At 38.9% G+C, this 27,546-nt stretch overlaps 1 protein-coding gene across 2 annotated transcripts in view; it reads right to left on the bottom strand.

The window, feature by feature from the left end:
• LOC145477956 (uncharacterized) overlaps positions 1–27,546 on the bottom strand; it is a 32,455-nt gene extending 4,909 nt beyond the window's left edge. The window contains exons 1-25 of one of the 2 annotated variants that reach the window (XM_081455834.1): positions 27,250–27,546; positions 25,240–25,386; positions 24,771–24,929; positions 22,656–22,778; positions 22,001–22,054; positions 20,856–20,981; positions 20,364–20,492; positions 18,814–18,960; positions 17,878–17,951; positions 17,135–17,291; positions 15,148–15,277; positions 14,385–14,594; positions 13,941–14,138; positions 13,002–13,154; positions 9,362–9,466; positions 8,140–8,243; positions 7,700–7,892; positions 7,092–7,320; positions 6,703–6,952; positions 6,207–6,416; positions 5,625–5,872; positions 5,335–5,530; positions 4,660–4,960; positions 4,110–4,232; positions 296–534 (exon numbers count right to left, since the gene is read on the bottom strand). In XM_081455834.1, the coding sequence (XP_081311960.1) occupies positions 296–534; positions 4,110–4,232; positions 4,660–4,960; positions 5,335–5,530; positions 5,625–5,872; positions 6,207–6,416; positions 6,703–6,952; positions 7,092–7,320; positions 7,700–7,892; positions 8,140–8,243; positions 9,362–9,466; positions 13,002–13,154; positions 13,941–14,138; positions 14,385–14,594; positions 15,148–15,277; positions 17,135–17,291; positions 17,878–17,951; positions 18,814–18,960; positions 20,364–20,492; positions 20,856–20,981; positions 22,001–22,054; positions 22,656–22,778; positions 24,771–24,929; positions 25,240–25,386; positions 27,250–27,324 (4,080 nt within the window). In that variant the 5' untranslated portion in view covers positions 27,325–27,546. The remainder of the gene's footprint in view (positions 1–295; positions 535–4,109; positions 4,233–4,659; positions 4,961–5,334; positions 5,531–5,624; positions 5,873–6,206; positions 6,417–6,702; positions 6,953–7,091; positions 7,321–7,699; positions 7,893–8,139; positions 8,244–9,361; positions 9,467–13,001; positions 13,155–13,940; positions 14,139–14,384; positions 14,595–15,147; positions 15,278–17,134; positions 17,292–17,877; positions 17,952–18,813; positions 18,961–20,363; positions 20,493–20,855; positions 20,982–22,000; positions 22,055–22,655; positions 22,779–24,770; positions 24,930–25,239; positions 25,387–27,249) is intronic. The other variant, XM_081455835.1, reaches the window with a different exon arrangement.

Raw genomic sequence — 27,546 nt, 5'->3', positions numbered from 1 at the left:
TTTGCTTACGAATAAACATTTTATGCTGAATATAAATTGCTAAATAACATCTCGGAAGTGGACATTCGGAATATGACACAAATTCGGGATAGTAATACCACCCCCCCCCCCCCCGACGCCCCACTCCCTTCTAAAAAGTTCTTATTCTCTACTTTTGATTGGGGTAAAGAATTATTGTCAGTTGACAATACTACAAAAAAAAACACACTGTCAAGGAATTCGAAACAAACACGACTGGAAACATGGCTTGATTATGACACCACTTCTTTGTCTTAAAGAAGGATAAAAAGCTTACACTGGTCAATGCCATGTCATCAAAATAGGAGCTCATCTCTGGCGATCGACCCACTCCAGGTAGCAAACTTCTCGACGGGGTGGAGGATTGTTGCAAACTGTCTTCCTGGGAGTGTAGGGGTGTTACTGACGGCGGCCCACGGGTTGAGCCCGCGATAGTTTCTTTTTCCTCTTCGTTCAGGGACTCAAAGCTCTGTGAGGGGTCTAACTGTGGGATGCCTAATAAATCCTGGAACACATCTGACGAAAAACATTAATGGTCACTCATTTGTTGTTCAACGTAAATCTTCTCTGTTTAGCCTCCAAGAATTGTAAGAATCTGGGGACAAGGTTATTTCAATGGAAGATTACCTTCACTGGTCAGTTGCAGAATAGAGGACGTTTCCGAATAAACGTCGCCAAACCCCAACGACGAGTGATAGATGGCCAATCAAAACAAACGCAAATGATGTAATGAACCAATCCAAAGTTCAAGTAGGACATCCACGGAACACGTGCCATGCCCAGAAAGAATGCAAAGCCAAGTCGCCAAAGGTTTTTGTTTGCTTCTGATAGACTGATAAAAATCTCCAGCATGTTTATTCTGATTGGCTGTAAAACGTCACAGGACTTGTAGCCTGAATGCAGACGGCCACAGTTTCCTTTGTATCACGCGCAAACGTGATGTGAAACAAAGGAGACAGTAGGCGTCTGCGCGTAGGTTAAACAAACTTTTCATTACTTTTCGACAGTCATTTGAAAACTGCACCAAACTAGAAAACAGAAATTTGAGAAAAATGCTAAACTAATCCTTATAAGCTGTGTCGACTTGTTAACCGCGCGGCCATGGGCCGAGCGCGGTTCTAGGTTTACCCGTGGTTTATTAACCGCGCGGCCATGGGCCGAGCGCGGTTCATGGTTTACCCGTGGTTTTTTTTTTTTCGACTTCGGTGCGAGCAGACCCAAGCTTCCACTCGGCCAAATTTTGAGTCACGCAACCTGTGATGTTTACTCGCCAAAAGCTGTTGAAACAATAAATCTCATCTTTCGCGGGAATAAATTAAAAACCCAGCGCTCGTCAAAAATTATATTTTTTCACCAGAAATTTAGCTCGGAACATATACATATTTATATTTGTTTGAATCGTCGATGAAATGACCTTTTCCGGATATTTTTTCCTTCGGGGTCAACCGAAACCTCAGATTACAAAATCACGCCGAACCCACATGTTGCAAAAAAATCTCTTCAAAACCCTGACTTCGAAGCGATATAACACTTCAGCGTTAATAGCTACCACACATCAGCAGGCGGTAAATCTATTCCTTAACAATCCAGCTTTATCGTGTTAAAATTTCAGCGAAATCGAAGAAAACCAGAATTAATTAGAATTTTTTTGTGACCTCACTTCCCAGACTTGTCCTAACAAAGGAAGCAACGGTCGCCCATAGCAACCGAAAGACACGAACATAACAAAGCCGACGTTTCGGCCAAAAAACTCCACAATTATCGCCTGAGAGTTTAAACTTGAATGGGAACATCTTTTTCGAACCTTTTTCAACTGATTTAGACGAAAGACTGGCCTCGGCGGGCTACAAAAACGACAAAGAGAAAAAACAGAACAAGACAGCAGAACAAGCCGATAATATTTCATCGCGTGGCTTTCGACACGAAAACGAAAATACAGCTTACTTCTGGATAAATTCAGCCTTAGAAGCCAGCAACCGGTCCCAAATTACTTTCTGTATCCTTACAAATGTCCTGATTTCCATCTCCGAAAGATTTTGCCCCAATTTTGAGCAAATAAACATTTCGCCGGCGGCGACCGCCATTACGGTGGCTTGCATACTAAATTAGCTAACTTAACAAAATTCTCCCGAGGGGGGGGGATACGACAAATTTGGTGAGAATCAAAAGTAACGCCAATTTTCTGTCACGTTTTCAATCTGTGGTCACTAGAGTGACCAAAATCGATACATCGGTCGGGATAGGGTTTTTTTATGACTTGTGTGACTACTTTGCTAGCCCTTTACTCGTGGAAAACACCAATTAAATTTAATCATGATTTTTAAGAAAGAAAGCTGTTGTTAATAGTGTTATTATTGTGTCGTTGATATCGTTCATGCCCATACATATCCCGAAGAAAGTTCTAGATTAAGACCATTAAGTCATCGGAGATTTGTCAACGGCTACCACTGATGGTGCAATAATACAGTTTGTGTTGATCAAGTGATGTGATGTCTACAGTAAGAAAAGAATCATCAATGACTGCTTTGGAATGTGCACTGCGTTCCGACGGTAGTGCTAAGCGAACAGTTAAATTTTAAAAGCGCGGTTATAAGATCTAACAGATCTTCTTGTTATTTTTTTTTTTGTCGGTGACCAGACGCAGACCTCCGCTCGGCCAAACTTTGAGTCACGCAACGTGTGATGTTTTTCCGCCAGAAGTTGTTAAAACATAAATACACGGACAATTTTACGGATATTGTTTTCTTTTTTGTGGGTAAAATATATTTTCTTTTCGTTTTATCAAAGCGTTGGATTTAAAGGGAATAATAAATACGCTGAAAAAAGGTATTACGTCAGCCATGGAATGCGCTGACGTTGCAGCTTTCACTTTCGCTACGTGACAGATAAGATCGTGTTTACTTTGCAAGTTTATTTCGGCAGAAGCGACGTTCATTAGTTTATTTGTAATTTTGCGAGTATTTCTTGTGGGTTTTAGGCAAATGAAGTAAATCGTTTGACTATTTCATCGCAGCGAGTTCATAGATCGGAAGGAAAATTAAATATTTGCAAGCCAGGCAAAGAACGTGTCAGAACGTGCAAAGACTACGTCATTGATAGGGAAATAACCACCGTACTAAAGATAGCCGTAGATAACGCAATTCTTGAATTATGTGACTCGTGTGACTTCTTTGCTAACCCTTAACTCAAGGGAAAAAAACAATTAAATTTAATCGTGACTTTAAAGAAAGAAAGCGGTTTGTAATAGTGTTCGTATCTTCATGCCCATACATATCCCGAAGAAAGTTCCAGATTAAGACTATTACGTCATCGGAGATGTCACAACGGCTACGACTGATGGTGTGATAATAGAGTTTGTTGATCAAGTGCTGTGATGTCTACAGTAATCAACGAATCATCAAAGATTGCTTTGGAATATGCACTGCGTTGCGACTGTAGTACTAAGAAAACGGTTAAATTTTAAAAGCGCGGTTATAAGATCTAACAGATCTTCTTGTTGCTTAAAAGATTGAACCAATGTGTCCCACACAAGAATAAAAAAATGTCACCCTCTCCTCCAAACAAAAAGAAGGAACAATCAAGAGGAACAAAAGCTAAAAAGGACCGAAAAAAAATCGAAACTAAACTCAATATTGTTCCGAATAGAATGATTTATAAAGTTTCAACCTAGCAGCGACGCCACGAAAAAAACCTATTCACCGTTGAGGGTAAATTAATTACATTCTCCTTGTTAACGCTGGGGGAGGAATATACCAGGAAGGGGTAACACTAAATACTGTATTTACCATTATTAGTGGAAAGCTGCGGCGGGCAATATTTGACCTACACGAGGAAACTCAAAGTTATCAACCGCACAATTTATGGCCTCTTTTTTTGTGGTCCAAAGTTTGAAAGCAACATTCGTAACGCTTTGAATGACCTGCTCTAGACTGTCGTAAAAACATTTTCCCCCACTCTGAGTTCCAACACTACTTGAAATTGTCTCATGTGACATTTTCCGCGCGAGCAGCGCAGTGTAAAAAAAAAAGCGGACACACCCTGAAGCGGACACACCTTGGTTATTCGCGCGTGTTGCACGTACTGTTATCTACCTTGCACTGCTGCAGTGTCAGCATCAGGCAGTTCATCAAGTGTAGCCATTAACAGCTGTGCTTTGGACGCCCACTGACGCCGCAACATCTGGAAATGTTCCACAGTTGGCTGATCTGGATTGTCTGAAATTTCATTCAGTGAGTAGTGACTAAGACATATGGGAAAAAACCAAAGATTGCTTACTACATGGGAGAATATCGGCCCTACCTCTTGGGTATCTCCAAGAGCGGTCTCGAGTAATTAAAATAAGAGAGCTATTACACGACTGAAAATGTCTACAAAAATTCCAAAATCACGGACTCGAAAGACCATGTAAACTTCAAGCGCGCAATTCTTATTGATCGCGGACTTAACATTTTCTTACATCTTTCATTTTTCAAGGGAAAGAAGCAAAGGAAAGCTGGAAGAAGAAGAAGAAAAAAGAATTGAGGATGTAACTTAAGTGAAGACGTTCTTTGGGTCAATGTGTCAAACTTATATAACACGTGATCTTTAACGGCATTACCGCGTTACCTTGTCAACAGTTCAAGAGACACGAAGTTATCTCACCTGCCAGAGCACGTGCCGCGGCAATAACTTGCGGTGTCAGCCTATCAATGAAGTCACCAGTCACGCGAACAGTCCTGACTTTACTCGCGTGCCGGGAATTCTCCACAGCTTTACTAGCGTGCGTTCTGACGCGTGCCACGCGTGCTTTCAGTTCGTCCGCTTGCATCTCAAATCTGCTTTGTTGTTGTATTCTTTCACCGAGTTCTGCTTTACTAACAGCAAGCGCTGCGCCCGCGAGGCGATCCACCGGTGCAGATGCTTCAGCGGTCAGGTCATCCACGAGAGCTGTCAGCAAATGAACCTGCAGTTTACAGAGAATCCAATTTAGAACCGATTATAACCAAACATTTCGAAGTTAGCATACTATAACCGAGCATTTTGGAAGTGATTTATAGAAAAGAGTCAAGCATAAAGATGTATTAATAAAGCACACAGATTTGACAGCAACATGGTTTATTTATTTTCTCAGACTTTTTCTTTTCGTAAGTTTAAGGTTAGCCTTGATGTATGCCAGATGAAGTGTCTCTGCTTTACCCACAACATAGCAGCAAGATAACGTGACAAGTTTAAGAGAAGTCACGCCAATTGTTATTGGACAACAACAATTTGAAATTCTTTGGGCGCCAGTTCCCCCGTCTGGCCGTACCCAGAGTAACAATGCTGAATTTTCTCTACCTTTGTAGCCCATTCTCTCTGAAGCATATTCATCCTCTCTACCACCCCCATGTATGATAAGCTTTGTTCCAGTGTTCTTCGTCCTCGTAATGCCATCTCCGACACCGAGCGAGCTGTGTCTTGCAGGTCAGCGGTCAACTTCTCAACGGAGTTTACAGTTGCCTTGGCTAAGCTGACTTTCTTGGGATCATTACAACTAAAACAAAACACAAATTATCGGAAGAAAACATACATCAATTCATAAAGATTAAAACATGAATGGAGATAACCACGCACGTGAGGCTACTCACCCTGCTATAGCTGCATCAACCATTCCTTTTAGAGTTCGCGCGTATGACGTTAACATCCGGGAGTTTTCCTGCAATGCATGCTGGTCCCCTGCCAAGGCAACAGCAGCCAATTGTTCGACAGGCGCAGATGTCCCTACAGTGACGTCATCTACTGCATACACCAGACTGTGAACCTTTGAGGCCCAGTCCCTTCTACGAAGTTCCAGTCTTTCAACATTTGCAATGTCCGTTGGATCTCTTGACAGCGCCTGCAGAGACAAATAATTAGGTAAATAAACGAGAAGATAAACAGATTCCCGCATTTAAAGACGAAAGCCACATAAATTATAGCTGGCTTTGAGAGGGTCCTTTAAGTAGACCAAATTGGAGTTCAGATATGTTAATTTCTAAGGAGGGAGGGAAATAAGAGAACCTCAGAAAATGCCCACTAAAAAAGACTAGAAACTAATAACAAAATCACCCCACACGTGACACAGAAGGTTTTCCCGTTCAGTCCCGCAACACAGAGACACACATAGATATGTAATGACAACATGTACACAATTGAATCGATGCAAATGGAAAATCAAATGGCTTTATCACCTGAGCAGCTGTAATCAGCTGAGGTGTCATTCTCTCGATTTCTGCTGACGTCATATGAACTTGTTCTACCCGCTGGAGAGAGGCTGGGTCACGCGCAGGCGCTTCACCTTCATTCCCAGCATCCATAGCGTAGTCTTCAGCGTCACCTGCAGCTTTTGCAGCCACAGCAAGCTGTCTGAGTCGCAGAACATGCTTGTTTATGTTGTCCACCTGACGAGAACAACATGTTTGTCTTGCATTCACTAAGCTTTACGATTGGTTCTGTAAGCTAGTAAGACTTGCTCTAGCTTGTTAGACTTGTCATGCCTGATTTAGTATGTAGTATGTACATTTTCGCGCTTTTCGCATAAGCACTACGAAAGGAGTGACGTCAGTATGTCGCCATTAGGTTACGTTATGTTGCTTAGGGTTTCAGATAGGAGGAGAGAGTCAAAGAAGGAAATTGACGTTGTCTGATACAGCATCTAAGTATAGATTCCGTCAAAAAATATTCTACCTGTTTTTTTAACTCTTCTGCGTCACCAGAAGTCGCAGCTAAAGCCAGCTTAGAAGCGGCAGCTGACCACGGAGTCACAATTTCATCAACAGCTCCAGAGAGCACATGAACTTTAGAGGCCCATTCTCGACCAATGGTCTGCAAGCGTTCAACAGCAACCAAATCACGTGAGTTGGCTCTGAAATCACGTGTTGCTTGTACGATAAGTGGCGTCAGTTTTTCAATTTCTCCTGCTGACACTCGAACAAGCCTGCAGCATGAAGGAAAAACAACATGAAAAAAAAACCTCTTAACAACAATTGCTTCGTATGCCCTCGCTACTGTTAGTTTTAATGGCAAGGAAGTTAAATGATAGTTCGCTGTTTTTATTTTGCAATATATCGTCTTACCTTACTCCTTCCAAATTCCTTGATTTATCTGCAGAAGAGCTTGCCAGTGTTCTCAGTGCAGAAGCTCTTGACTCAACTTTTCTTAGTTCCAACTCAGCCAAGTCGAAGTCTCTGACCTTCACGGCATTCAGGAGTCTGGAGACTGGTGCACGAGAGGTCTGGGCCGGTTTAATGGGGCGAACAATGGCCGCCGACAATGGAGCCTCGTCCCAGTGCCTCTCAGTTATCCCTGAAAATAGTTCAATGAAAACACTTTACATTGAATTCCAAACTCGAAATATACATTCTTCAGGACAATACCTCAACGCTCTCACGCGTGACACTGAACAAGGCAAAGTGACAAAATATTCTTTAACTTTTACCACCACATTTCATTAAAAATAAAACAAAGTAATAGACTTTTTCTACGCTGAAAGAAAGAGGCTCATAAGAAGATGACATACAAATATGCACAACCAAATTCTCACAAAATACAGTTAAAACAATGTTTATCACTATTACCAACCGAGAATGCAAAATCAAAGTTAAACAAGTTTCTGAACTTTCCAAAGTACTTTTCGTGGAGATCCCTCCTACAGTCGAATATATATATATTTAAAACAATGCACCTAGTAGAGCTTTCCTGTTGATCCTATCCATTTCATCATCTTCTGAGAAGTTGAAGAGCAGGTCTTCGGAATCAATGCTACGGGTTAGCTGGGATCTGTCCCGTGAAGCGTCCCGTGAAGCGTCCCGAGAGGTGTCCCGTTTCTTTGCGTCTCTTGGCAACTTATGGCGACGAGGTTGTGATTCTGGTTCGATCTGAAGTGAGTCAAAACATGATTGAACCTCAACTGTTTCAAATTAATACATAATTGTTGCAGTGGTGCATAGGGTTTGTTTAGACTATTATTTTATAACACATGAAAAAGGAAAAGTTCAAAATTAAACATTACGAGTAGTCTCCGAATCATATTATGTGATAACATGGATGACAGTAATCTTGAAAAGGATCATCGCTGATTTAGACAATCTGCTGATAGTTCTAAACCGGGAATGTTCCACTTACTTCTTCTACATGGAGACCAGTAGGTTCCAAAGGTGTTACTTTAACAGGTTCACTACCAAGCTCTATTAAATCTGCTACTTCACCAACTGACACTATGTCACTAACTGCAGAAAAACAGCAACAACAATAATCAGACTTAACAAGTGAAGAGTATTCAACAAATCACTCAGGGAAACAAGAATCATTTTCTGGTCAATCCTTGTGAAGGTACCACACAATTTTCACTGCGTTATAATCCAATAACATTCCCATTCCTAAAGGTCAAAATTCTTCTGGTCAGCACTAAGAAATAAAACCTCACACCGGAGCTGATTTTTTGGAGCATGCACAAATTACTCTTAAGCAGAACTTTGCCAATTGCAGAGAATAAAAGTATATTTCAAATTTCATACGACGTTTGATGTAAGAAAGGAGAAACAGAGCTTTCTCATGGTTACCTGCCGTAAAGTACTAATCGACACAAAATCTAGAGAGTTTCAGTATAAAATTCTCAATAGACACTTAACAACGAATGCTTTTCTACACAAAATTGGTTTGATAGCTTCACCATTATGTACATTCTGTGGTGCAGAGAGCGAGTTCCTAGAGCATTTATTGATCACATGTCCATTCACTAATTATTTTTGGCTGGACTTTATTGATTGGTGTATGAATGTAAATATAGTTTTAGACAGACTTTCTAATATTGATAAACTCTTTGGGATTTGGAAAAGAGAAGAAGATTTCTTATTGCTCAATCACCTTTTAATTATAGCTAAAAAAACACATCTATGAATGCCGAAAAAATGATACTCGCCCGTCTTTTAGAGTGTATTGTAAAACCCTGGCTTATGTATACCAATTAGAATCTCAAGTAATGAAATCAAATAACAAAGAGTCCAGTCATAATCTTAAATGGAGAAAATATATCGACAGCTTAGAATAATGTTGAATCTTTGATTCCTCATAGCACCGTGTAACATGAGCTTTTATATATGCTTGAAAAGTTGTATTGCAGTGGATACTGATGGATAGTACCAAAACACGGAAAGTAGTGTCGTAAAAACGTAACGTGTGTGTGTAATTTGTTGTTGTTAATGTGTGTAATGTATGTTACGTTGTAAGCAATGCATTGTAAAATCTAATAATAGTAATAATAATAATAATAGTAATGATAAAAATAATAATAATAATAATAATAATAATAATAATAATAATAATATTAATAATAATAAATGGTTACCTGCCGTAGGGTGACGTGCCCTTAAAACCTCAAACAAATCCAGCATGTTGTCTTTCACATCAAAGCCTTTGATGCCTGTGTCCTCACTGCCATAATCAGTTAAATCTGCAATAAAATATCACGATTTATCTCGCATCATACAAACCACAAGCAATTAAAAGATTGCAAAGTGATTAATAGCAATACCAGGAGTACCAAATGTGTGCACCCTGACTGTTTATCCTAAGGTGATTATGTAAATATTCATTTGTCATAATGTTCAGATCACGGAGTTAAAATACATTAGAAAATAGCGCAAGAACATACGCGCGCGATTGGTTTAAAATCGTGTTTCTATTTACGCAATAGAGCACTTTTTCCATGTCTACATAGCCTCATCTAAACACGAGGAGGGTCAGGAGAATTCGAGACAGTTATGTAAACCCTCCACTACGTCTCGGGTTTGCATAACTTTCGAGAATTCTTCCAACCCCCCAAGTGTTCAGATGAAGCTATGTAAACATAAAAAAACTGCTCTATTGCTTCTATAAAATATTTCTCAAAAATACGCGCGAATCTAAAACGTCACAACCGTGTTTACATACTCTCATCTAAACACACCTATCGACCAATGAGAGCGCGCGTAGTAGCTCAGTTATTAGGGACTTTAAGATACGCTACGGCGAGGTGCTACCACGGCTACTTTGGCCGTGAGGGACTAGGCTGAAAACGGTGTTTTACCCGCAAAACTCAAATGATTAAGATTTTGCTGTACAGCAAAGGTATGTATAGTATCTACGTGTCTTTACGAAAATGACTACTTTCAAGGAAACCAGAGATTATCCTACTTTCATACGAAATAGGCTTGATTAATGACAATGATTTTCGTCTCCTGTATTCGTCTTACATCTCCCAGAACTCAGATTTGCCTTTTAGAACTTGATAGAACCGCCTGTAATTTTAACCACAAAACAAGATGTAAACTCTGATATAAAAAAGCTCGATTTCAACACGGACAGGTTTTTCGTACAACGATTACGTGATAAGCCCGAAAATACAAAACTTTCGATTATAATAAAATACATTTTGAACAGTAATAAACAAATATAGCTCAGATTAGAACATACGAAGCTTTCTTATCTACGGCTGTTCGGCCCGATACTAATATGACTGAATTGATCATCTCGCGGTAGGTGTTAAAATCGTACAAATGACAAAGAAACAATGACCTTAGAACTGATTTTTATGACTGAGAACTTTAGCTTCAAACTAGGCTGTTCAAACAGTGAAAAAGCGTTACATTGTAAAATGAGAAGTAAACACACACCTATACTCACGTAGTGAAGAGTGCGTGAAACCAGGCACTTTCCCGTGGTAGAAAGCAAGGCTACAGCGGGAAAGCCGTACTGGTACGCGCGTCATGACGTCACCGGAAGCGATCTTCACTATCTGCCGCCGTACTACAGCCTAGCCGTACCATATCTATCATACCTATTGCTGCGGAGCGAGCGTAGCGAGCGAGCAGCAACATAATCAGGATTTAAGAAGAACATATAGAAGGAGGTACGAATTCTCGAATTCATCACTTTTTACCAGAATGCATTGCATTTAAGCAGAGTGCACTGCGCCACTTTTTATCAAAGTGTGTTGCGCCACGAACAACACGAGGACGTCGAGCCGTCGTCCTTTTCCGTGGATTCCAGTGAGAAAGATTAGTGGTTATGTTTTGCTCTGATTTACCTGTAAAACTGTGTGAAGGAGATTGTGCCTGACTTTCACAACTCTTGCTTTTGTTCTTAATGCAGTATGTGAAAGTTTGTAAATCTGGACGATTAATTTTTAAACTTAGTATCCACCGTCTGGGTTTTAGTACATGCCACATTCTTGAGACATTTAATGCGTACCAGTACAGAAGTTAGATTTCTGCTCCTACAATTTCCACATCTTTCGATTTTCGCGATCTGGTAAAGGAGAGGTTGATGTGTATCGTTTTATGTCCAAACATAGTTCAGATCACTACGAGCTTTTTTGTCACGATCCCTTGTCACACCTCCCCATCGATGCGTCATCATGCATGAAGTTGTAGATGATTCACTGCGTAAAATATGTCACTATCAACAGAATGTGCCGCAGTGTTATTATCTTTTAGATATCCTAGTTTTATAAAACTCGATAGAAACACAGAACTACACGTAGCACGAGCTGTTGACGTAATGATGGCCCGAGCAAAGAGAATTTATATTTTGATGATCAAAATAGACAAGTTGTTTTCTTTTTTCGTCGCGGTATTTTCTAAACGAAATAGAAAACATGTTCTCTGTGTTTCTATCGAGTTATGGAAACACTCGTGAAAGTTTGGGAGAACTCGAAAAAGCTGTGGAAACACTCGCCTGTCGGCTCGTGTTCCCACAGCATTTCTGGTGCTGCCAAACTTCCACTCGTGTTTCTATTTAACAATTAGATTGTGAGCTCGAGATTTCTATCGCGCGATAGTTTACGAGTCAAGTATGAGTCAGCCTGAGTCAACTATCACGGAGGCCCAATTAGGGGTTTTAGGGATACGGGATATTTGCGAAAAAAATTATAGGGATACGGGATATTTGGAAAAGAGATAGTGGGATATCGAACTTGAATTATAGGGATACAAAGTACAGGAATTAATGGGATACGGAATATTTGGGACAAAAATTAATGGAATACGGGATATTCAGACCCCCTAATGGGCCCTCATCGCGCATAGAAATCGAGAGCGAATAATCTAATTGTTTTAGTATAAATCTACTAGTCGTTCAAAACTTTATCTAAATCCTCTTCACAGACACTTCGAAAACGCCAAGAAGCGGCCGTCATTTTGTTAACAAGGGCACACTGCTATGCTACTCACTATCCATCACAGAACAGATAGTGAGACAGAGTAGTGAAGCCAATCAGAGAATGGCATTCGTGATAGAACGATAAAAGATTTAGACTAAGAGCTCGAGATTTCTATCGCCTGAGTCAACTATCACGCATAGAAATCAAGAGCGGATAATCTAATTGTTTTAGTATAAATCTATTGGCTGTTCTAAACTTAATCTAAGTCCTCCTCAAAGACACTTCGAAAACGCAAAGAAGCGGCCGTCATTTTGTTAACAAGGGCACACTGCTACACAACTAACTACCTATCACAGAATAGATAGTGACTGAGTAGCGTAGCCAATCAGCGAACAGCATTCGTGATAGAACGCTTAGATTTATGCTAAAACTCGATAGAAACACAGTGCATGTTTTCTACTTCTTAAATACAGCAACCCATTGCCTCCCAGTGTTATATGCCAGCAATACTAGATCGTTATAAGCCACTCTTACCTGCCATGACATTACATACAGGTAACTATTATGAAAGGTTAAGACAGAACTAGATAGTTTGGGATTCCCAAAAATTCTTAACTTATTGATCACAAATGAAAATTGATTAAGGTTTAAAAGCCATTGAAGGACATTTACAGTACTTTAAAAGTGAATTACAGAAGTGCAGAGAGAGAACACGAAACACTGTCAAGAATGCTATTTAGACAAGTTTCCCTTCCACGGGCAAATAACATATTAATACAGAAAACCAGAGCAAGGTACAATTTTGGAATCAACTTAAGCAATACACTACAAAATCAACACAACAAACCTATGTTGATTCCTGCAGGACGTTTCAATGCTGATTTGATCATCTTCACTTTGTCTCCTAGCAGTTCAGAATTCTCACAAAGCTTGCTGTGTTGGTCAACATCCGACATATTTACCAAGGTTCCTTCTACACTCTGAACTAGAGCTGGAAGGACTACAAAAGATAACGAAAAATGACAACATGGTTAGTTTGTCATTTATAGCCTTTGACAGAATTGTCAAACTGACTTAAGAGTTGCCTTTACCAAAACTAACCATGAAAGGTCACTCTTAAGGAGGATTCCAAGAAAAACAATGGATAGTTATTACTTTTGTTGATTAGCAGCATAGTGTCAGAAGCAAATGTTCTCACAGCTAAAATTGATATTGCAAGCTACTGCATGCACCATTGCCCAACAGTTCACACTCGTTTATATGTCAAGAAAGCATACGGCCTATGTCATGTGCATTCTTCATCAACTTTGATTGGGTGCATATCTATTGCATTTTCTCAGTCTGTTCAAATTCTAGGAATTGAATCACGTGGTTATTATCCGTCTGGCACTGTGTTCAATATTTAGACTCATAGTTACCATCTCTGATACGACTTTAACCTAGAAACCACTTCTAGAATATCCTTTGACAGTGTCAATACTTAAGAGCAAGGACCAACTACCCAGTACAGGTGTCTATTTCCTGGGGGGACTCCCATATAAAAAGGCACAAAAGGCACAAATTCTAAAACAACACTATCTCCTGTCATTTTTTTTTTTTTTCAGCTCAATACCCTAAACGGTAACACCAAACCTCCCACTGTGGACTTTCCGGGGCTGAATGCCTTAAAACTACCAAAACCACTTTTTTTTATCCCCTAAAAGTTTCGATGAACATCCCCGCCAGGGGTCCATCATAGAGAGGGGTTGGTTAAGAGGGAGTTGACTGAGTTATATAACCCACACACCAGACTCCAGCTGACCACAAGCTGACTGTAAGTTTCCTTTGTACATTGGGTCAGCAGTCATATTCATCTCCTTCTTAGTAACCAGGACTACTCTCCTTGCTCGGCCAAGCATTCTGAGAGAGGTCTGGGACACCTTCTGGATATCTTGCTGTTGTAATGCTTGATGACAACAAGTAATATCTTCCTGGATGTTAAAGTCTGGAAGGTGAAAAATTATCAAGTTGATGTACACGTCAGTAAATTTAACTGCAAACTGCATCAACCAAGCCCAAACCAAGAGAAAGAAAACTGGAACATTTAACAAAGATTGCCTTCCAAATTCTTCTTACAACACTTAAAACATTTTGCATAATTCTAGTTGGGAGAATTAAGCATTAAAATCAAGACAGGTCAGTCATTCTCAGGACCTGTCTTCAACTGCTGGAAATCAAAGGTTAAACATACCAGTCATCAACACAAAGTCATTGAAGTCTGTGACATCATCAACCACTGATGTAAGAGCATAGATCTTTGCCGTCCATTCCCTTCTCAGCTGTCCCAGACGCTCTGTACAGCTTGTGTCTTTAGGAGTCTGTCGCACTCTTACAGCTGCAGACACCAGCTGTGGAGCGAGTTTCTCTATGTCACTAGCTGTGCTGTTGATTGTTTGTACTCCTGTAAATGAAGAAAGAAATACACATTACTAAGGCATGGTGCAAATTTACAAGTAAGTGCCATGCTGGTGGTTTTATGGTTAGAATGTTAGACCCTGGATTAATGTGGTCTGGGTTTTAGTGCACTTAACATTTGGCTCACAATGACTCTTTTTAGCAAACATTGATCACTGCATTACATGCATCCTAACTGACGTGTGTAAGACTGGGTGGCCTCATATCAATTCAACATGTCGGGCTACGGCACTGTTTTCCACAAAACTGGGTTATTGCTGTCCCACAAATTAATCCATTATTAAAGATTTCCTATGTTTTACTACAGGTAAAAAATAATGCTGTGATTATAAATAGATGTGGGTGTGGCTTTAATTAGCACCATTACAGTAGGCACATGGTTAACTCAGTTCAGCTCCAGTTAATTATGAAAATGAACTGTTTTTCATCACATCCATAACTAAAAGCTGACATTGTCTTGTTTAATAGTCTAGAGACTCCAGCTTAAGTCATTGGGTCTCTGGTAGTTTTTGGTAAAGTTACAACTAATCATGACTCACTTCTTGCATCTGCTGAAATCGCTGCAGACTGTCTAGCTACCTCTGCTAGCCTCAATGCATGTTTCTGAAATTCGTCAGCTTTTCCCTTTATCCTCATCATTGCGTGTTCTTGACTTTGTACACTCATATCCTACATTTAAAGTAATAAACACCACAGTAAAGTAAAAACTGTTGATATCTGATCCAATAATGTAAAGCAAAACATTCACTCAAGGTAGAATCAATCATTTTTTGACTGAATGTCAATTTATAAAATTAGGAAAAAATGTTGAATGGGATGCAGTATATGCCAAAGCAAATATTGAAATTTTTGGTTCAAAATCAACTAGGTCAGAAACTCCTGTTATCTGTCCTGATCGGAACAGAAGTCTTGAGATATATGAACAGTTTTCAATTTTTTCCTGTGATTGTATTGTTTTAAGTGAAACTGCACAGTATTGTAAGTACTTAGTATACTAAGCTGGCTGGATGACTTTGGGAGAAAACCGTACACTGTACTTCCAAGGTCATTTCAACTAGTTTTTGCAACAAAATGCTAAACATGTCAGCCAGGATGGAATGTATAGGCAAAGGCTTTTAGGTCATTCCCCAGTATTGCATTCCGCATCCCTACTTCACATAATTTCACGCGTGATTAGCGCGTGCGCATTAAAAAATGGCGGCTTTTTGTTTACAGCTGGACCTCGCCATAGAGGTAAATCGTCATTTTCTCGCAAACGAGTATGGTGATCTATCATTTTTTTCTGTTGTTTTGAATTGAGTAATAAATTTCTCTGTGTAAAATAAATATGGACCAATTCTCAGTGTAGGACAAAAAGCAATCGTCGGAAACGTGAATTTAGCAAGCAATTGTGACTACAATCATGATGCTATTATAAGGATTTATATGGGTATAAACAAGATGCTGTTGCTCCTAAACGAACATGGGGACCCCTCATTTTTATTTCAAAATTTAAGTTCCTATAATATAAACAATCATTAGGCAAAGTTTCACAAAAATCTCAGTACAGGTTCTATTTCAGTGGAATGACCTTAAGACGGATTCTGCTCAAAGTTCGAGCAATAAGTGCAAAAATTATTTACTAAAAATCTGCTCACAGCACAGTAACTTTTGGAATACTATTTAAACAACTCACTATAGTTTATTTCTCTAGGTGACCCCGCAATTAAATTCTCAAGCATTCTTGAGAAAGCTAATGTCAAACCTCGTAAGAATGGTTCTTCTTAGCTGTATTCAAAATATTACCATGCCATGAGGTATTTTTGGTAAGTTAATTTTTGCCATTGCTTGAATGTTCTGTGGAAATCATCTTAATATTCTTCTCTCTTTAACTTCACAAAGCAACTGGTCAACCCAATTGGGGTGTGCATTATAATTTTGTAATTTCATTAACTTTCAATAACCTTTAGAGTTAAAAATAGAAGTATTTATAAAACTGTTAATAAAAATAAATATCAGAGGATTTTTGGTAGAAGCATTAAGCTACTGGATATGACTGATAGACCTGGGCAGGGGTGGGGGGCAAGGGGAACTCCTATATGAAAAGGTTGGGGATGCTCATTGTCTAGCTTAGCAGTGTAAATCAAGGGTTTTGGTCTCACTTAGTATTTTTAGTAACCTTTTAGGGTGTGGTTGAAGGAAAAAAATTTTAAACAATGCTGTCATTTCTGTTTTAAGTGGTATATCTAAGGGATCAAATATCAGTTGAGCCACGCCCAGACTGGTCTCCTTTAGGGGTTTAATGCTAATTCAAATTTTCTGACAAGCATCCCTGACCTTATGGGAGTCTCCCTAGGCTGATAGAACTCATACTCATGTACTGCTTTGAACACCATATTCTTGAAGGCCAACAGGGTTGATTAGCAGTTTTTGCTCGGAGTGTTTAGAGGTCTTTAACAATAGTAATAATGGATGACTGTTTAAAAACTATTTATTTAATTAATACACAGACTAGCTGATGATAGTCCCGTACTCAAATGTTCTTACCAGGAGTGGCGCTGTAGCAGCTTGGATCATGTTGTGTACTGGGAGCTCAGCATCAGCAAACACAGTGGTGATGTGATCTATGACAGCAGTGGAGACATGACGGTCTAGTCTCTTCAGCTCAACTGATAACCGTTCTGATGCCAGGTCAAGTTCATGCCTGTTGATATACTTACTAGAATAAGAACGACTTCTAACAATTTTGCTTATCACTTATGTCAATTAGTTAGGTAGGTAAAGTATGGATACGAGCCAAGCCGCCCATTAGGCCAGAGCTTATTCTGGTTTCTGCCGCATGAGGCGACTAGGGGTACATCTATTTCTCCTCCCCCCTGGATGGGATGCTAATCAATCCCAGGATTACCCCAAGCATTAAGTTTGCTGGTACTCATTTATACACCTGGGTGGAGAGAGGCACTGTGAGAGTGAAGTGTCTTGCCCAAGAACACCATGCAATGTCCCAAGCCAGGACTTGAACCTGGACTGCTTGATCTGGAGATGAGCACACTAACCATGAGGCCACCGTCCCTCCCACTTTGTCAATTAGTTAAGTCACACCAAAAGCCTCTTTGGAAGATGGCAAACTAATGTCTGTCCTCACAAAAGAAGACATGATTTCAAGACAGTGTTGCAAAAAGTGTGAGATGATACATGTAAAACCCACAAAATTTAACTAAACTTCTTTGAGACATGTTTTGAAGACCCATTTGCCCTCCCAACACAAAAGTACAGCATAACTGCATCACCTTGACCTTTGTGACAAAGGGTTTGCTAAAAACGTTTTCTGCAGCTCAGCAAGCTCATTTCTCATGTTAAGAACCTTGAAAGATAGGATATAATTGCACAAAAACAATAATTAGTTTAATAGGTACTGTACAACTACTTGAATTACGCCAATCAAAAAAATCTGACCTATCAAAATGTTACTGTGAAACTAAGACAGATAACCATAAACACCAGAAGTATTAATGAAGTGTTATTGTGTAGCAAGGAAAAAGCCAGTTAAGAGTGAAAAAGCTGATTGAACTGCAAACAACAATTATGTTAATTAGTTTGTGGTTTGCTTATGTGTTCTGAACTTCACTGTGATTGGTCAGTACACAACTGACCTGTCAGAATCAAATCAAGTTGGGCATGATTTTTTGACTCGCATAGTAATTGAGAAAAATTGATGATCTTTTGTAAAGAGGCTAGTCATTGATGTTGAAGAATCCAGACCATACTCCATGAAAAGGCCAATAAAAGTATTTTTACTTGAATTTGTATAATACAGACTCTTCAATCTATAACGCACATAATAAACAGATCAAAAATTATTATGATTACCAGTAAAAATTTGCCAAAAAGATTTTGCTTTCAAACTCATTTTATGACAGCTATACTAAACCAATGAAAATGGCTCAAACTGTAGGAAGGAAGGCTAACCAATTATAAAATCTCCAAGTTTCCTAAAATGTCCGCAACATTCTGTAACTTCGCTGGGTTTTAAATTTTTGTTGTCGATCTATCGCTTATATTTTTCAACATTATTGGTTCATTTTTTTAAAAGATCACCACTGATTGGTTAACTCTGTTTCAAGTGGCCCAATTCAAGAAGTTGCATTAGAAAACATGCAACATGCTAGTTACATGTATCACCAGTTCTTCTAGTGTAATAATAAAAAAAAATTATTATAACTCACACTTTGACAGGCCTGTACAATGCATTCCCTTCTTCGACCATCACAGCTGTTGGCCACGCCCATGCTGCTTCGCACAATAGCATCCAAGTAACAGTCAAGCTCATTACCAGCTCCCAGTCTACTGTGGGGAGACAGTTGCTTGTGGGCCTGTGTTGAAAATCCACAACTTTAAAATTTCTGTTGGTAACCAATGCTGATTCTTTCATTTAAAAGTTCTGCAGGCTAATAAATGTTTCAATCTGAAGCAAGTTCCCTCCCTCTCTACTTGTCCCTCTCTATTTGATTAACATGGAAAAGTCCCTAACATGTTGATGGAACTTGAAAGTAAAGCAATAGGGCATCTAGTTTAATGAGATCTTTTCAGCAGTCTGAGCATGTCTTCAGAAATAAGAAACAGTGACTTTACAGCCATAATGCTAGCAAATCCCCAGTGTAACATCAGCATTTTTTTACAACTAAATTGGGAAGCATTATAGAAAGCCAAAAATGAAAAAGTCACCTAGTAAGTCTCCTTGCCAGGAGAGGGCAAGACACTAACAGGAAGACATCATGTGGTGTTTCATTCCCAAGGGATATGTCAGCCTGATTCCCAAGGGATATGCCAACCTTGCCAGATTGGTCTGCACAGAGAAGTTCCAAACAAAAGAAACAGCTTGGTCCTTCAATTTGGAGGTCATGCATGGGACAAGCAATCCAACCAAGTATAAGTCAAAAATGCTTGAGATAACCAAGAATTAATCAACAGACTTTGTAAGTCCTGGAATAAAAGGGCCTTCAAGTTGTAGGGAAAGCCAAAAGGAAGTAAGACTAAATGCCAGCTATCCTTCTGCCAATTACTGCAAACTTAAAGACTGGAACATGAACTGCCAGTGAGAACAATAAATAAGATAGGGGGAAAGTCCAGGTATCAGTAATGCAGTTACAACCTTGTGGTATTAATTCATTAAAAGACCAGGTGGATGGAGTCAAGGCAGCTAAGATTGTCAACAGGAGAGGTGTTCCTGTATTGTCACAAGGGGTACAATTCGCCCATAATTACATAAGGAGTGGCACTTAAAATGTTGAAAAAGGCAGAGAAAGACCTGATTATCTAGGAGGTCCAAGACCCATGAGTCCATTATTACATCCTTTAGACTGGTGAAGAAGATATGATGCAGGATTATGGACAAACAATCAACAAGAGTGAGGTCAAGTGAAGGGTTCTACAATCAGCAGCAAGATATCCTGAGCTATTGTACATCTTTGTGCATACAACAATGACTGACTGACATTTTTTGGAATGTTTAAATTACCTTTAGTTACCGGTAATGAATTTCCTCTGTTAATCAGAGCTCATTTCATGTCTTGCCTTTTGATCTTTCCCTACTTTTTAATGTAAATATTCATGTAACAGGAGAACTTTTAATAAACTTTTGTTGACTGTTCTTTGACCCACTGATTGGAAAAGAAAAAAATGCCCTCAAAACTTTTGATGAGGGGACAAAATCAATTGACCCTAATGCATTAAAAACAGGCTCAGACCCTGGTTTATTACATTTTGTTAAATGTACCTTTTCCAATGTAGCAGCCATGTAACCAGGCTGATCAACACTCTGATCCAGATCTTCCCGGGCTTCTACTATTTTGATAATTTCGGTACAAGCCAGCATGATTTGACCGACCACGTAGTCACGCCTAGCCTGTCAGGAAAACAGAATTACCCAAGCATGGCCAGTTGATATCTTGTCAAAATAAAGTTGTTCAAAATAATTTTTTTTATTTAACAATCTTCTTCAGGAATAGATCTACACATGACCACAACACTATGTCAAATTTCCCCTTTCTGATCTACACTGGCACCTTGAGTTAATTGTCCCAAGGACAGATCACTGTCTGACATAGAGACGCATACATGTAAATCTGAACTAACTCAGTTAATAACAACTACTAGATTTTTTGGAAACTGTCAACAGATGGGTTTGTTTCTTCTGTGCTTCACAGTAAAATTAATTTGAAATTGATCATTATTTCTCATTATGCAGTACATGGTCAATACTGTATACCTTTGCTTGGAGATTGGCTGCATTATTCAGATATGTCTGCATGGATGTTGACAATAATCCTATAGACTTCTTTAGAGTCATCATTGCTGACAAAAGCCTGTCCCTCTGACGTGGATTACTGAGCTCCTGAATGCATGAGAATTAATTATAACTAAGTGACTTTGTAACTCAATGAGTGAGAAAAATGGAAAAATGGTTTTCAACTAATTTTGTGAAATGGACAACATTCATCTGGTTTTTAGTTTTTGCTGAATCAATGCAAAGATCTATAAGTTATGTTCCTTAAAAGTCTGCACCAGGCTAGTTGAGTATACAGCCAGAGCTTATCCTGGTTTCTGTAGTGTGAAGTGACTAGGAGTATTTCTACTTCTTCCTGGATAGGAAGCTAGTCCATCACAAGGTTACCACCAGCATTAAATTTGCCAGTACCTATTATAAACAACTGGGTGTGGGAGTAAAGTGTCTTGCCCAATACCATTATACAATGACTTCCTCTGGGGCTTGAACCCAGAAGGCCTGATCGGGAATTCACAATGCTAACCATCACACCACTGCTTCTTACATAAAGCTCCTTTTAGAAACCTTAATCTATGTGATGCAATGGACTCAGGACCAAGAGGTCTAAGTTGTAGCCCTGGCCAGCCAGATTGCTAAATTCTTTTCTTGGACAACGCACTGACTTTTCCCTTACAGTGCATCACTTCACCCAGGTGAACTTGCAAAGAACTAGCATCCCAACCAAAAGTAGTAACAATGAATACTCCAAGAAGAAGCATGTTGAGTTACATGTATATAACCAGAGTTTAAAAGGCTTACTGTAATTACCATAAATTAAATGGTCTGTTGGCACTTTTCACACAAAACAATCATTTGTTTGTTTGGGCACATTCCTATATGTATTTTTCACCTTCCAAATGCTTATTTACACACTGGTTATTGTGTGTAAATGTGCACTGAACATAGTAACATCAAAGTTATCCCTGGCAAAATTTGTTGCTTAAATATACAAAGTGTGTTTCTTTTGCAAGCATTTTTCACTGCAGATTGTAGAGATCTTTCATTAACAATTACACTAGAGGTTAACTTTATAACACTGACATAGTGTGCTAGAAAAAAATTTAAAATGGAGATACATCTACATGTACCTTTTGCCTCTTGTTGCACAAGCTTGCTAAGAGCATCAAAGACTCTGTGAAACCCTAATATATATGAAAAAAAAAATCTAAATGATAATTTAGCAGGTAGCAACAGATAGATGTAAGTCTATTTGGAACAAGCATACTATACAATGTAGAAGCATGTGCAACTTGTGCACAGCAGATTTATTCGACATGATTTTTTTCAAGCTCTGGTAAGGCAAAAAACAATTTCATTGTTACAGTGCGACTATTCTAACCAAGGGTCATCCAACAAAATTTTCTAAAATTTTAACGAATAAGAATTGTGAAGGTTAACAATAGTTTTCAAACAAATTATCCATGTACAAATATAATCAAGCTGTACATTACAAAGGCAACAGATTTGTGGTCATTTTGATAAAATCTTTTAAAATGCCAGTGGTCAATTTGCAAAGAATTTGCTCAAGTGGACTTGGTAGAAGTAGTCGTACTGTAAATGGTCTGATTCTCTAAAGAATGTACCACTTGGTTGATCATCCACTCTTTTAAAGTTGTAGTGTTTGTGGTCTCTTTAACCGATAATTTTTTAACCAATTTCAGGCCCAGGAAGCAGTTAAAAATAAAGACTTACATTGATTATTTGATAACTTATAAAAAACAGTACACATTGTAAGCTAAGTACCTTGAAACTCACGAGCAATCCCCTTGGAGATGTAACACCTTCTACTAAACCAAGTCGGTCCATAACCCAGTGAGCAGCCTTCACAATCTTGCGCACCTCTGCTTCGTCATAAACAAGCAAGACCTACATGTAAACAACAAAAATTTAGCTCTAGTCCCCCAAACTTTAAAATAAAACAATATTTTCTGATGACCAACCGAAGACCCTCATTTCATATGGCACTCTTTATGATGATGTATAAGCATGTGCTTAAGTCTCTGGAAGAAAACCACTGACACCAACAGTTATTAAGCGATACTGTCATATGTAGAGTACTGTTTATTACGTTCCACAAGGCGATATACAGCAACCTACATATACATGTATTTAACATACAGCCTACATTATATTTAAGTCTGTTGATAAAACTATAATTTACTCATGTGAGTAGTTCATTACTTTCACTTGCTTACTGCTTTCTGTGATCACAACAGCCTCGTTCCCAGGGTCTCTCTTGCTATCACCCCCGCTCTTGATCCGGGGGTGGGAAAAAGAGAGGCCCTAAGAATGAGGTAGTGATCACAATAAGTCTGAAGATTAAACCACAGTTTGTATGTTTGGTAGACTGCAAGCAGTGTCTCTTTTGCTTGAAAATCTGTGGGGAAGAATGCAAAAAAAAAAAGAGGCTGGTAGACTGCAAGCAGTGTCTCTTTTGCTTGAAAATCTGTGGGGAAGAATGCAAAAAAAAAAAGAGGCAAGCATTGAGCTGAGAGTAGCACGGCATTGAAAGACAAACAGTAAAGAGAGACTGCACTGGTCTCATACAGTGTTTCTGATGCTCAGCACTCTGGTGATAGAATAATTCTATTGGTTGGTCTACAAAGTTATGTCGCACGTCTGTCAGCAACCTACAGCACACGCCAAATTCTGCCAATTCCAGTGTACAGTTTGTCTCCTATGACTCACAACATTTGTGTATTTGCCACTCTTGTTTGAATTTTGAATTCTCTACTTTTAATCAGGCTGTTTTTAATTGGGCTGTGTTATTAGAAGGACTTTAAAGTAGAGTACAGCCTTTTGACTGAATGACAGGAAAATGTTTAGAGGTCATACTGTAGGCCTGCACGGTTTCAGCTGTTATCTCTTGCTTTGTTATGACACCCCTGCAATTCACCATGTACTTTAAGTGTAGCTTGCTTTTGCTCACTGCCATTGCAAGATATGTTTTAATCTCTCCAATTGTACAATAAGGACAGAGTTTGAAATATTCCATGAACAAGTTGGTTACTTGAATTTTGTGTATGTCAGGTGTAATTAAAACTGTTGCAAGTTGTATTGTTTCTTGTCATGGATATCACCATTAGAGACATCACAAGATTCCTTTGCCACTGTTTTCAAGGGAAAATCTTAAATGAACAGTTGTATGACAAAAATCAGATACAGGCGGCAGATTGGAATTTCAGTTTTTGGCCTTGAGCAATACAAGCTCCTTTGGCATTGAATCACTGATCGCATCATACAGATACAGCTTCAGTCAATTTGCAGAAAAATATTTGATACAGAAGTGTCATAAACAAAAAGGCCAAGGTGTCGTTGATATGAACAGTTAAAGGGCTTCAGAAACACAGTAGGAAGCCAGTGCAGTCTCTCTTTTCCCTCGTCTTCCGATGCTTGTTTGCCGAATTGTCGTTTGCATTCCTCTCCTTCTTCCCTCCACTTTTTGAGCAAATGAAAGACTGCCTGCAATGTAATTGTATGGCAAATAGTCAAAGATGGACAGCACGTGAGTTAGAAAATACACGAGTAGAGATAAAGATCTTTGGAAAAAATTCTGAGGATCCCCAAAGATCATTATTGTTATATTCCTGAGGAATTTAGATGGAGATCTGCAAAAATACTTAAAATGCAAATAAAGATTTCACCAGGAATGGCTGGAAATCATGTCTCAAGAGAAGCATAATTACTTTTCTTGGAAATCTGGAATAGAAAATAAATTCTAATAATAGAAGATGAATGTTTATTCTCTCTCATGAAGGACTCACTTTGGGACATTGATCTAAATATTGCAGAAAGTTGCACTAACAAACCAGCATTTGTATTTAGACATGTTGGTAGTAAATAAAGTGAGGTTAATACCTTCATGGTTCCTTCAAGTATATTTCTAGCTGAGTCAACCAAGTTGTACCTCACTTTGTTTGAGAATGGCTGCTGTTTAAGCTGATGTGTCGCCATTAATAGACCATTCCCTGCATCTCTTACAGTATCACAAGCTGATGGCATTTCTGACTTCAAATCCTAACATTTAACAATAAATTTTTTCAGCTTATTTTTCATTAAGACAAAAGCATGATAACGAGAACTCTACCTCTTACTCTCTAACCTCTAACTCTTACCATGATTATATTATTTACTTCACATTCAGATACTCAACAATCCAGGCCATTAAACTTGCACCCACAAGTGGTATCAATTGCCAAGATACGGGAATAATCAAATGTAATATTATGACAAATGTATAATAATTTTGGTCAGTTAAAAGCTCTATTTATCTAGATAAGTATAGATTATGGGTTTTCAAATCATGCATGTTCACTGGTTCACTTACATTATCTGGAGTTTCAGAGACCAACTTTTGTCCAGCCAGTATCAGGCTCTTGATAGCCTCTCTGATCTGTTGGGCACTGGGCACCAAGTCAGGCAATGGAACACCATCTCTTTGTGCAGCCTCATTCAATAGAATCAGTTGTGATACCTTAAGGTAATTAAAAACAATTAAATTTTAACACTTGTAAACAACATTATAAGCCTATGAAAGCAGATACCAGTCAACACACATTCAGTTCTTCCCACTATTGCAGGCCCTGGGATTTGACTGTAACAATATTATGTCAAGACTAATATGGGGAACCACATCATTTCATTTCAATGCAAGGTATTACTGACTTGCTGTTAAAATTCCAGCAGTCAAAGTATATAATGGCTTTTGGTTCCTTTCCAGTTTCTCTCTCCTCTTAACAATGTTTTCATGTCAACAAGTCATTCTTAGTTTGTACGCAAATGATTTGGGAAATTTTTACACTTAGTCTAATCTTTCTGTTTCATTTCTGATCGTTACCCATGTGAACCCCGGGCAACCAATCCGCACAGTTTGAAATCCTTTGGCTTGCTATTATTAGACATAATTTCCCAACTTTTATTGTGTAAAAAATCATGTTTGTTTTATAAGAATAATTTTATTATTACAGTCCCTTTGTTCAAAGATTTGATAGATTATAAATAAGCACAAATAGTATTTTTAATTACTAGCACATGTACCATAGAATGTTCTGAACCTTTTATTTTAGGTGAACAAAGATGTATATGTACTCTAATAAGTAAATACTGTTACAGTACTGAACTGCGTAAAATATTTGCAAGTATTGTCATATTCTGCCTCTTATTCAGTTACACAAAGTAGAGTCTCTGCTCAGTTTGAAGCTACAAATCAGAATAACAACAACAACACTTGAAGTTTCTCTAGCAAGTTTTCAGGATCTAGTTGACAGTTGATTGTGACACACAAGAAAATCTTCTTGACACATAACCACCTGTGTACTTCCAACAAATTGATGTAAATAAGCTAATAATTTGGACTTTGTTGATGTCTAGCTCAGGGCAGGAAAAAAATTTGAAATCTAGTTGCCCAGTGGGCTGGTACATTTCAGTTTTCAGTTGCCCTCACTAAACTATTACCCGCTCAATAGGCATGTTCATGCCTTATCAACTAAATTAATTCACGCTTTCACCTCATTGTTTTGCTCATCTTGCAGTCTTTGGAAATTATCACTAACAAGACCACGCAGGCTGATTTCACTTGCCCACTGGACTGCCAATCTTCCATTTTCACTTGCCCAAGAGCAAAATTTACTTCCCCTGGGCAATCGGACCTGGGTTTTTTCCTGCCCTGTAGCTCCTAAAGCCCTCCTACCACAATATGAACTCCCAGTCTAGCGAGCTCTCTGATTGGATGCCAAGAATAGACTGAGAATGCAAAATTAATTTTTGCGTCTACATATCAGCGCAAAGAAATTTGTGTCTGATAGTCTTAAGATTAGTGGATTTAGCAGTTGTGCTAATGGCTCTGTCCTTTACCAGCCCAGACAAGAAACGTTTTTTGGGAAAATTCTGGAGGAAATTCAAATTACAGAAATAAGAGATTAAATTTTGGGAGCTAGTGAGATTGACTTTCAGGCTAGTAAACCATAGTTAGCAAGACCAAAATTTGGTTTTCTTTGCACCCTGCAGATATTTATCCCTGGGGCTTTTAAGTTGACCAGTGCCCAACCCCGGTGCCCAACATTCTCTGGAACCATACTTCCGGGTAGCAACCACAGGGAAATTTCAGATATCTCAGGGACTTCAAGAACCCTTACCATTGAGAAACTAACAAGCCACAAACTGGTGACATCCACCAGGGCAAAATTCGATCCACTTTGAGCAGACAAACTGATACAAGCTAGGCTTTCAAAGAGCAGAATGGTGCTATGAAATCCGAAGTTGCTTCGATTGTGAGTATAACCCTATCTTTAGAGCTACCAAAACTGTCAAATCAAAATTATACAAAAAATCAACTAACCTGTGCAGCGATCGGCGCCAAAACCAACTCAATCGATTTGGTTTGGACAAGGGATGACAACAGCTTGCCGGACATATTTGAAGCTATGTTTATACCATTCTTACATTGTTAACTTAAGACCACTGTAGTACCCCCTTAACAAAACAGACGCTAACTTCCATGGCCACAAAGTTACCGAAAATATATTGGTTGATGATGTTTTCGACGCCAACTTGAGCGAGGGATTGGGGATGACAGCAAGCTTTATACTTTATATAGCCTGAAACGAAATCTCCACCGGTTTAATAGTATGCGAGT

This window comes from Orbicella franksi, chromosome 2, assembly GCF_964199315.1.
Source record: "Orbicella franksi chromosome 2, jaOrbFran1.1, whole genome shotgun sequence".
Taxonomy (NCBI): Eukaryota; Metazoa; Cnidaria; class Anthozoa; order Scleractinia; family Merulinidae; genus Orbicella; species Orbicella franksi.
This window is presented reverse-complemented; position numbering and strand designations above follow the sequence as displayed.